Genomic DNA, 12210 nt, shown 5'->3' with positions numbered 1-12210 from the left:
GTTGCAACCAAGTGCCTGAGAAAATCCGGTTCCTAGACCAGGCAAGAAAACCTCTTCTTCAAGGAGACAGACTCAAGGAGAATATCTTATCGGTGGACAAGTGACACGCGGGTTCGTGGAAACTGAAACGCCTAAGATATTAACTGGAAGTTCTGTGATATTCTTCATCAGTGAGCGGACGCGCTTATCTGGTAAGCATACATTCCTTTAATTAGATTTTATACATTCATTATATTTTATGTTGATCAATATCTTTCTGCTAGGTTCAGGCCTGTTTGTCTATTTGTTTAGTGGATTTTTTATTTGTTTGTTGAATTGTTGCCGGTAAAGTTAGGGTAGCACCCTGTTCATTGAAGTTCTCATAAGATCTAAAGGGTAAAACCAGACATCTCTGAGAAGAAAGTGAGGTAGAGGTTAAAAGTCTAAATCTCATGTTAAGGGGAAGTAGCCTTATGCTTCAATAGGAGATCACTCTTGGCCTGGATCTTGGATCTGTAGTTGATGAAGGGCATGAGACACTGTCGGTCAGATATAGGTAAAGTCACAAGACTGTGGCAGTAATTGCCTAAGGGAAAAGATTATATTCAATCTTGAGTCCCTGTTTTAGTGAAGTGATATTCACTGGTTTCTGTATTGTGTTTAGTTAATTGTAATTTTTGTTTGGAAAGCAGATTTGTTTATTTTTGTTGTCTTCTGTGAAAATAGTTGGACGTAATTAACATGGAAATAGTCAGTAAATTTATTGAAAAATATGCCTCTGCTCAGTTCAGTACTTGTGCAGATGATGCATTGACACATCAGTTTAATGACCTTATGAAACAATGTGAAGGGCAGAATGATAACAAAAGTAAATTGTCGAAAAAGAAAGCAAAGAAAGAGAAGTTAGCAAATGTTTTGTGTATGTTGTTGAAGATGAAAGGAATTGCAGAGCAAAAGGAATTGCACTGGTATTCAGAGAAAGCTCAATTAAGAGGTGAAGTGGACAAAATTGAACAGGAAGTCAGTCTGGCTATCGCTAGTGCTGAAGATCATAATTGTGAGTGTGAAGATCTAAGGGATGAGGTAGACAATATGAATTACCAAAATTGTGAATTAGAAGATAAGCTGGAGGAGTATAAGGAGAGATGTAAACTTAGGGAACAGCGTATTGCTTTGCTAGAAGGAAAGGAAGCAGAGTATAATGACGATATGACAATACTTAGGAACCAGTTGCATGATGCTAATGTAAAATTGGAGCTAAAAGAACATTGTATTATGTCCTTGAAATCACAAGAATGTACTAGAGGGAATAACCATTGTTATTGTAATCAAATGTGCAAGTCTGCTGATCAGAAGGAAAGAGATTGGAAAAGAGGGGAGGAGCAGCCTGTGTGCACGGCTGATAACCCTGAGGATAACCCAGATCATAGTTCCTCTCTCTTTACTCCTGAGTCAGGAGGAAGCAGACAAAGGAGAGACAATTTGCTTAGTAACAGCAACAATTTAGTCCAATCCACAACACTATCCATACAGGATAAGACAAATCTATGCCAGATATTAGGAAAATTTAATATAAGTGCCTCAGCCATTAGTCTTTCCAATAAGTTAGAGGCAGTAGTGACTCAATACAGTCTGGGTAATAGAGCTGCATGTGCCTTACTTCGGGTATGGCTCCCATCTCAACTTTGTGAAAAACTGCAGCCCCCTGTAGGAGCTCACAGAGGATTATCTGCAGATCTTGAATGTAATTGGGGAAATGCTAGTGACAGAGTACAGGAATTAAAGAGAGTTATGGGGGGACGAGATATGAGAGGTACTAATGCCTTAGAAAATGCAAAATTAAATAGAGGAGATGATCCAATTATTTTTTGCAGTGAATATTTGACATTATATCGTTCTACCTATAACTGCCCTGACCTGTCTCCTGATGATAGCAGTTTTCTATATTCAATGGCTAACAAATGCACTTTTGTTGATTATCCAACAAAGGTTGCCTTGAGGAATGCAAATTCCTATCAAGCCTTTGTAAATATATTAAAGGATTGGATTCAGGATACAAGTCATGACAGCAAGCCCCAAAAGAGGATATCAGAGGTAGTCAAAAATGAAGGCAAAGTAAGGTTTGTTGGAAAATGTTATAAATGTGGTTACACAGGTCACACTATGAAAGAATGTAGAAGTAGTAGAAGAGTTATCAATAATAGACCTTTTAATAATAGGAAGCAAAGACAAGAACCAAATAATGCAAGGGATGGAGAGCATAGTCTTCCTGAAGTTACATTATATGGCCCACTTCTGGATGAACTGAGGAAGATTGGGAAGGCAATGGCAGAAAAGCCAGAGGAATTAAAGACCCCACCTCCAACAAATCCTTATGTAAAACAATAGGGATGTCAGGTCCCAGTGTTGTCCCTAGTGAGTCAGCTTAGCAGGGACAAGGGCGGGAGACCCCGTATTCAGGGTACGGTAGGGGGCCATCGTACAAACATTTTACTGGATACAGGGGCTGCTGTCAGTTTGACTAATCTGGATTTGATTAAAGACCCTGGTGGTAAACACATTTTTCTGAGAGGGTTTGGAGGACAGTTAGTATCTTCAGAACAATCTTTACCAGTGACAATAAACCTGGGAGATCTATGTGTTGAGCATGGCTTATATCTTTCACCAACACATGAAGGTACCATTATTGGGTCAGATGTTATGAAGGAATATGGACTTATTCTTGATTTATGCAACTGGATGTTGTGGAGAGGATCACGGTATAAAGGCTGTTTAAAAATGGTTACTGACAATTATGGTATTGATTCCATCAAAGGTGCTCAATCTTTAGATCCAGCCATGATATTGAGAACAGATGATGAAATATTGGCTGACATCTTGTGGCAACATAACAGTGTGTGGGCAAATTCAAAAACCCAATGTGGCAAAGTGTCCAACATGGTAGTAATGGTAGAGGGTCCTGATCCCCCACCCCAAAGGCAGTATAAAATACCACCAGAGTCAGTCCCCTACATTAAGAGAATACTGGATGATTTGCTGATTCAAAATGTCATCAGGGAATGCCAATCCACCAATAATGCGCCGCTATGGCCAGTTAAGAAACCAAATGGTTGGCGTCCGACATTGGACTACAGAGCTTTAAACAAGTGTACCCCTCCTGTCACTAATGTGGTTGCCAAAATGCCTGACATGATGACAGCACTCAAACCCTCCTCCACAGTATATTCATCAATAGACATCTCAAATGGATATTTCTCCATTCCCTTACACCCTGACTGTCAATACAAATTTGCTTTCACATTTCAAGGGAAACAATTAACATTTTGTCGGTTGCCACAAGGATTCAGGTCCAGTTCTACCTACTTTCATAAGTGTATGGTTGAAATTTTGTCATCTTTTTCAGAACCTGATTGCATTGTACAATATGTAGATGACGTTCTGCTCCAAACTGACACATAAGATCAGCACTACACATTGTTGAATGAGCTGTTAACACTCCTTGAGAAGGCAGGTCTCAAACTTAATCCTAACAAGGCCCAGCTGATGAGAGAGTCTGTGTCATTTTTGGGAGTGATAGTTTCAAAAGGGGGGAGAATTCCTGACCCCAACAAAAGTGAAACTATTAGGAAGTTGCCTAGGCCAAACACAAAAACAGGAATGAGACAGTTCTTGGGACTTGTCGGATTTTCCAGAGATTTCATAGAGGGATTTGCTGAGAAAGCAAAACCCCTCTATGAACTCCTAAAAGGTGATAAGGGAGAAGCTGATCCACTTGAATGGATGGAAGAGCATGAAGGAGCTTTTGTAAGGTTGAAAATCAGCCTCACTCAAGCACCTGCTCTGAGCAATCCAAACCCAGATCTACCTTTTGCATTACAGGTTCATGCCTCTGTGATAGCAATTACGGCTGTATTGCTGCAGGAGAGGCAAGGAAAATGGGTTCCTGTTGGATACCTATCAAGGTTGTTAAGTCCTGTTGAAATAGGATTTGATGATTGTTTTAGGAATCTGTTGGCAGTGCATTGGGCAATACTATCCACAGAGTACATAGTAGGATTTTCTAAAATCATACTCCAAACACCCCACACTCCTATCAAAATGCTCTTGGAGCGAACACTCAGTGGTGTATCTTCTCAAAGGGTAGCAAGATGGCTTGTCGATTTAACACCTATGAACATCACAGTGACTCACAATACTAACTACATCCTGCCACAGTTGATGCAATACAAAGGGGAAAAACATGACTGCGGGGAGTTACACATGACCAAGACACAGGAAGTGTTTAGGTTAGTGACAGGAAAAGAAGATCTAAAAATTTGGGTCGATGGATCAAGGTATTGGGAAGAGGGACAATTTTACACAGGTTATGCCCTGTGGTGTCCTCAAACAAATGAACAAATTCTCATTAAATGCTCAAGGAAATTCTCAGCTCAAAGAGCTGAACTGGAAGCTGTGAGGGAAGCAATTTTGCATTTCAGTGCAGGGCCTATCACAATTTTCTCTGATAGTGCATATGTCACAAGATCACTTACTGAGTACATGCCTTTATGGCACACAAGAGGATTCAGTGATGCATCAGGTAAGACACTAGTACATGGTTCAGTTTTGAAAAACATTTGGGAAAGGACTAGTGCAGAACCACGAAGAGTGGCAATAATAAAGGTGAAGGCACATCAAAAGGGCAGTGACGAAATTACAGTTGGTAATAACAAGGTAGATGAATTAGCCAAAGAGGCAGCAATGATAGGAGAAAAGTGGACTTCCTATGATGTAGAGGGAAAGCAAGCCTGGGAAGAACAAGATTTTGAGGACAAGGACAAAGATGAGGTTGAATTAGAGTGTTTACCTGTTGTTAAAACACCTACACCTTGTTTGGCGGCAGAGCAGGAAAAAGACCCAGTTTTAAATCAAATCAAATGCAAAATTAAGGAAAAATCATCAGATAAGCCCCAAAAATATATCCTGCAAGATGAGCTATTGCTTAGAGAGACTTCAGAAGGCCCTAAATTTGTAGTGCCATCTCAGTACCAAAAGGATATTGCTAAAGAAAACCATAGATTGACAGGACACATGGGGGTTGACAACACTTTAAAGTTTATTCAAACCAAATACTGGTGGGAGAACATGAAAACTACTATTACAGAAATTATCCAAGAATGTTTAATCTGTGCCCAAATGAACCCTAGGCCAAGGGGACAAAAACCTGTGCTTTCCAGGGTGCCTTTGGCTGAGGGGCCGTGGGAGAGATTACAAATTGACTTTGTTGGTCTCTTGCCAAGTGCTCCAGGAGGTTATCGGTACCTGCTAGTGATAGTTGATGTTTTTTCCAAATGGGTGGAAGCTTTGCCCATAAGGAAGGACACTGCTACCGCAGCAGCAACTGCATTATGGAGGGAAGTTTTCTCAAGATGGGGATTCCAAAAAGTCATTGAGTCAGACAGAGGTGCACATTTCACTGGCAAAATCATGACCAATATGTATGAAATGTTGAATGTAGAACAGAAGTTTCATGTCTCATATCATCCACAATCATCTGGGATGGTAGAAAGAATGAATCGGACTTTAAAAGAGAGATTAAAGAAAATGGTGTTGCAATCAGGAAATAGTTGGCTATGTCACCTGCCTGCAATTCTACTGGCAATACGGGGCACAGATGCAAAGAGCACAGCAATCACCCCATATCAATTAATGACTGGTAGAGTAATGAACCTTTGCCATCCTGCAGATCCCAAACTTAGTACTCCCATGAGAGAAAGTGCAGAGAAGGAAAAATTCCTGATTCAGTTACAGGAGCAAGTGCAAAAATATTTAAATTTTGCAGCTGCCAATATGGCTCCAAAGGCAAAGGAAGAAGCAGGCAAGCCACCAATAAAATTACAACTAGGTGACAGGGTGATGGTAAAGAATTTTGTACCCAAATCTTCATGGGATGCAAATTGGACAGGACCTTATGTGGTAACTGTGACGCTGAGTGAACAGGTGGTAAAAGTTAAACGAGTAGAGAAGAAAAGCGTCAAATGCATGAAGAGAAGGGATATAGAAAAGTGGGTTCATGCAGATCAGTGTAAACGGATATAACTGATAAGAATTTGATGCCGCTCTTGTTCTTGTTTTCCAGGATCCTAAATGAAGCGTGAATTAAAAGATGGAAATTTCTGGATTCTGGATATTGGAATTGCAGCAATTTTGTTGTCAATTGGGATCATCAATGCTATGGAATCAACTCACATTGAACACTCTGGAGATATCGATCAGGGTATATTACCTAACGAGGAATATGGGAACGTATTATTTACACACCCAGACATAAACATTGATGCAGATTCTAACTATAAAAATAATGGTGTTAAAAGTAGGACAGTGAGACTGATACCAGAGGGTAAAAGGGTAACTGGGAGATATTATCAGGGTCCCAGCAATCAGTATAGTGTTGTTTTTTCATTTGGGAGAGTCAATCACAGTTCTAGTACCCAGAGATTAACATATATGGAAGGTGTACAAAATATAGATCCAAGATCACTGCAACCATTTATGATGGCTACAATATATGTAAATGAAACTGGGTACTGGTTGGGGGAAGAGTCTAAGTTACCCAACAAGAATGAACAAAATGTCCTTTAGTGACAATTTAAAAGAAGGAGAATATTTGTTTGTATGTGGTATATATTGGCATAATAATATACACCCAATGTTCAGGCCAAAAAGGATCACCTTAACATACCATGAGGCATGCATTGGAGATGCCACAGAGGTTGAGATGTCAGTTCAGCAAGGGCAAAATTATATAATTGGTTCACTATCTAAACCATATAGATCCTATAGAGAAATGGTTGGTTATTGGGCATGGGGAACATCAGAAGTAGAAATAGGTGAGATGCACATTATTGATGCTGCTCCAGATCAAATCAAACCATGCGTGTCCAATGAATCTGACAGCAATCAACGGACAATGTACTTAGAAGAAGGCCACCCTTTACAGGTCAACCTAGATTCTACTCAAACCATTGCTAGTGACGTTCAATATGCATTTGTTACTTGGCGAGTTAATATCTCTCTATGGTTGATAAAGACCTACTATCCAATTTGTGCAGGATATACACTAAATCATGTACATGCACTATATCGGTGGTTTACCACTAAGAATGCAGAAAATCGGATAAAACACCAGCATAAACTATTTAATTCGAGGAATGACAGAGGGCGAAGGGATACTTTCAGCGCACTGTTGGGAGGATTAGGAACAGGTATGGGTGTAATTAACGAAGCTGACATCAGTAGTTTAAGGACAAAACTTGTAGATATAGCGACCAATAGCAAGAAAGGTTTTGAAGTACAAAGAAAAATCAATGATATAATTAACAATTTACAACAAGATCATGTAAACACTTATATCGGGGTAGCGAAAGATTTTATCCAACACTTTAAAGAATTAATGGAAGATACACTGACTAGAGGTAGAAATATGTCTTGGGCTCTAGTCTGTACACAAGGACAAATGGAATTATCAACTAACATTAAGTTAGCGGTACAGTCCATTTATGATGGACAGTGGCCATTTGAATGGTTGTCTCAAGCAATTACTGTGTTACCTGAACTCATGAGCTTTACACATTCTAAATGGTGGGTGAACACGTGGGTTGGGTGCAGCAACTATGACTTTGAGAAATGCTATGCTTCTTCATTTATTCCATATACTAAGTCACCTTTAGAGCTCATGCATAGAGTTAGTTCAATTGGTATTTTAACTGGAGATTCTACATTATTACACCCGAGATTAGAACATCCTCAGGTGATTAGGAAAAATGGAAGGTGGAAACAGGTTGACATTTCACTTTGTATACAAAGGAATCATAATATTTTATGTACGCCAGGACAGTTTAGGTTGGTTGAAGACAAATGCTGGAGTAATTCATCCACGTGTATTCTAGATGGGGAATCAATCTCAAAAGACAAAGCACCAATCTTCTATCTAGGGCATCAAAGAATTTGTTTCTTCCTCCTAAATACCACCAATGTATCTATAACAACACAACATTGTTCTGTAATGACATCTGTAACCAGGGGAGCATGGTGCACTCTTAGTGGGGTTACAGAAATCAAGACACCCAACTGGGTTTACGCAATTCCTACTATTGCTAATCTGTCAGTGGATCTAAAATATCACACTCCAGTTAATTTGCCTTAAGCCTAGGAATGGGAAAAGAACTTGGAGAATGGTTGGTAAAATTTAATAAGGATGAATATTTATTGATGAAGCTTAATCAAGAAAAGGCAAATGCCACAATTCTATTACATCATGACCAAAATGAACTAAAGGAAGTTACCTATCTATTAGAAAATAATGCCAAGGGTTATTGGTGGGAGGTAATATTTGGTCATTCAAATGCGGCAAATGGCATACTGAATTATTTAATCCACCCAATTGTCATATTACTTGTTGTTTCTGTAATTTTATCGCTTTTTCAAATATACATGTGCTGTGTAACCCGTTACCTATATAAAAAGGTACAGAGTTTAACTATAAAAGAACAAGCCAGTGTCAAAATTGCATCATGTGACACAAACGTACAAATTCCCATTGAATTAGAAGAAATTGTAATATGTGAGAACTGCGGCAGAAGAGGGCACAGTAAGAAAGATTGTTTGATTCCAAAGCGAAACCTATAGGAAAAGCCTAGTAAACATGGATATTCTATCACAAATTATGTTATTGTTTGTTGGTTGATCTAAATGATTTTTTTTGTGTGATGTGACGATCATATGTACAATTTGATGTGTATTTTTTTATATGCCTCCTTCAATGTCCTATTAGAAATCAAGCTATTACAAAGTTAATTTTTTTTTGGAGTAAATGTTGGCAAATGATGAGTGAATGTGTTAAAAAACTCCTTGCCCTAAGAAGAAGAATCAACTATGGTGGCGAAGAGGATTCCGGATTTGTGGCTCCTTAAAAGTTATGTGTCATTCAGACACAAAGGGGGGGCATGTTGGAGGCCAACAGGTACAATATATATATATATCATAGGAATGACTGAACTCTGCATTAAATTTGAGTGCTGGATATTTCCAGGACTCTATCAAGAGATACTAGGTACAAGGTTGTGAACCTGCTAGGCGAGAAGGCCGGTGTTCTTTGTGTGATGTCCTTTGTTTTAGTGATGAAGTAAAGGTCGCATCTACATATGGAATGAGTATAGGCCCTCCAGCCTCCTGGATGATACAGGTACACACACCTTCTGTGGTGAACTTGAATACAGATCCTGTTTGTCACCTAGTGTAATCTACATATGTGCACTGCCCCTGTGGATTTGGATTGTATACCATTGCTCCTGAGATAGACATCCTGTCTCCAGCCTATGGATATGTATATTGGTGCACAATGCTTTTGATGAACATCTTGGAGCCAGCCCAAATGGAGTTGAACCTGCACAAGGACTTTCTTCCAGAAGTACAAGAGTGCCATCTGCAGGAAGGTGTTGACCAATGCAGCCAATGACAATGCTCATACTACCCTGAAGATGATTGGATATTTGCCACAGAAGATACCGGAGAAGAAGGGCGGAGTCGTGGGTTGTATGTGGGTGTGGATGTGAAATTTTTAGTATAAATGAAGTAGAGTCAAGACTATCTCTCTCTCTCTGCCATGAAGGATCATTGCTAAGTATACTTATGATTGTACTTGTATTTTATCTAATTAGAGGACATTGAAGAAAGTTATTGATTATATAGGAAAGGTTCAGGACAGGAAATAGAAAGGGAAATCACAACCTACAGCTGCCCCTGTTAATTGAGCCACCAGGATGCTCACTTTTTGCTCTTCTGTGAGGGGGTACACCTGGAAGAGGCTATCCAGCCTTTCTCTGAAGTCATTTAGGGTATGGGACTCCCCTGAGTACTGGGGTAGCCAGGCTGCCCCCGGGATGTAGGGCATGGTGAAAGGCATGACCGCAGCAGCGGTGGTGCTGGCGGTGGCTGTAGCAGTGAAGCTCTCCTCCGTATCCGACATCCTCCTCCCCCCTAGTGGACCGTGGCCTACCTTGCGATGATCCTCTTCCGTAGGCCGCGGCTCCGCAGTGGATCGTCAGGGTTGAGGACCTTCCGTCGCGCTCCTGTGACGTCGGCGTCTGCTGGGCTCCTTCCAGGACCTTACGCAACGTCCGGACGTGAGGCGGGGCTTCAGTTCTCGCGCGCTTTCGGAGTCCACGCCCCTCTCCTTCTCGCGCGGCGTCCAATGGCGGGAAAACTCCACGGATGGCGGGAAGAAGGCAAAAGATGGCGTCGGATGGCGGGAAAACTCCACGGATGGCGGGAAGAAGGCAAAAGATGGCGTCGGATGGCGGGAATCTTCACCACAGGTAAGTTTAACAGTCTTTTTCAGGCACGCAGTACCCGGTGGTTGCGGGCACGAGATCCTGCCGACTACGCCAAAGTTGACGCGCCCCCTGGGCCTGTGTTGTGTAGCGTTGCGCACGCGGGGAATACCCGGAGCCGGATCTGTCGGGGTTAGTAGTCCTCGTGGCGGTGACCCGGTCCGTGCCCAGGGTGTCAAACTAAGTGGCGGAATTTAGCAGATGTTATAGTGTTCGACTACGCCACCCGTTGAATGCGGTTATGAAGCCGCCGCTGCAGGGCAGACCGCTGAGGCCGGTGGTACAGTTGTGCAGCGTGGGTAGTATAACCCCCAACGGGAGGGGTATGGCCTCAGGGCAGCAGACGTGGATGATGGGGATAGCAGAATTACACGCAGGCACCAGGAACCACTCAGAGACGGTGCGGTGTAGTTCAGGGTCTTTACTGGTGGCAAAGGTAGACCCTCCCGGGAGTACTGGCTAGCGATCGGGGCCTGGTCAGTCCGTGAGCAGATAGGATCTCCCCCGGCCAGGCGGAGTTGTAGGCCTCCTCAACTAATTGTACTCTTCCTGGCTACCTTGCTAGAAGCGGGTAAAAGTAGCCCACGTCCCTGAGTGTACCGTGTGGTGCTCACCCGTATGGCCGGTGACTCGGGGCCTTCTGGTAGCCTCCGCTCCACGACGGCGGTGCTGGTCCCTTGCGTGTGACCGTGCCTTCGGGTTTCTTGGCCAGAGGACCTGAAATCCCCTGCCGGACGGTTTCTGCTGCTGGGTATGGAACAGTCCCCACAGCCTCGGACTCCGTGTCCGGTGAGATCTCTTCAGTCAGGACGAGCTCTACAGCTTCCAGTCCTGGACCCCTTTTATCACTGCTCCCACAGAGCTCCTGATCTTGCTCTCCCTGCATCTGCTCCACTCCAGACCAGACTGTGTCTCTGTCTGGGACTCCTCTTCTTCTCTTCTTTTTTTTTTTTTTTTCCTAACCCCACCTCAGCCTCAGTTTATATAGGGGAAGTTCTTCCCCTCCCAGGACTGGGCAGGAGGTGTGGCATGCTTAGGGTTCCTGACCAGGAGACCTCCCACCTGCTCACAGACGTAATATTGCTATTACTGTGGTAACCAGAACCCTGGGGTGCCACACCATCAGCGCCATCATCGTCCTCATCTACTGTTTTTCATACTCTTTCTCCTCTTCCTCCATTGCATCGTTAGCCTTTTGTATGCCCAACTAACGTGCATTCAGTCGTCTGCTAGTGTGGAAACTGAACCCCACATATCCAAGGTCATCAAAAATCACCTGGATTGTATTAGCCTTTATGAAAGAATTGCTTACACTCAATCTAAATGTATGACACCTAGCCATTATTTAATTAATAAAGCAGTCTCCGCTTTATACTTTCACATGGAGAGACCGTGGTCTGCTGATTGAAATTGACATTATGTTGCAAGTTGCTCTCCATCGTCAACAGTAGCAGTTACAGCTAGGGACTAGACATGCATTGAGTCAATGTTTTATGCTGTTACAAGTGAACGACTATTATCATCGTTGTATGTTAAAATTAATATTTTGTTTGGTGCTGTGCAACCAGTGAAAAATAAATGTCACATTATTTTGATGCAAGAATCCAGTGCCTGTGTCGACTCTACCTAATGCCTACCTGAGAGTGTGAAACCCTATAATTATATACACTTCGCAGTACAGTATAGGATGTAAGTACACAGTACAGTGAATTTTGGAACAGTTGTCCATAAAAAATAGAATAGTAGGTTGGCAATCCTGATGTGAGTAGATCTCAAACTTGTTGTGTAAGACAATGAAAGAAAAATTCTGAGGAAGATGTGTTCTACTAGAGCGAGAATCAATTCATGAAGCTAAAATATA

At 41.9% G+C, this 12210-nt stretch overlaps 1 protein-coding gene across 1 annotated transcript; it reads left to right on the top strand.

The window, feature by feature from the left end:
• Window positions 1-662: 662 nt before the first annotated feature.
• LOC141258566 (posterior protein-like) lies at window positions 663-2367 on the top strand. The gene has a single exon (XM_073673541.1). It carries the CDS (start codon window positions 721-723, stop codon window positions 2365-2367), a length of 1647 nt encoding a protein of 548 aa, XP_073529642.1. The 5' UTR covers window positions 663-720.
• The last annotated feature ends 9843 nt before the right edge of the window (window positions 2368-12210 follow it).

This window comes from Phyllobates terribilis, unplaced genomic scaffold (genome assembly GCF_046119375.1).
Source record: "Phyllobates terribilis strain yellow unplaced genomic scaffold, ASM4611937v1 Scaffold_3__8_contigs__length_932513732, whole genome shotgun sequence".
NCBI lineage: Eukaryota > Metazoa > Chordata > Amphibia > Anura > Dendrobatidae > Phyllobates > Phyllobates terribilis.
The sequence above is the reverse complement of the archived record's forward strand: the minus strand, read 5'-3'. Positions and strand labels throughout refer to the sequence as shown.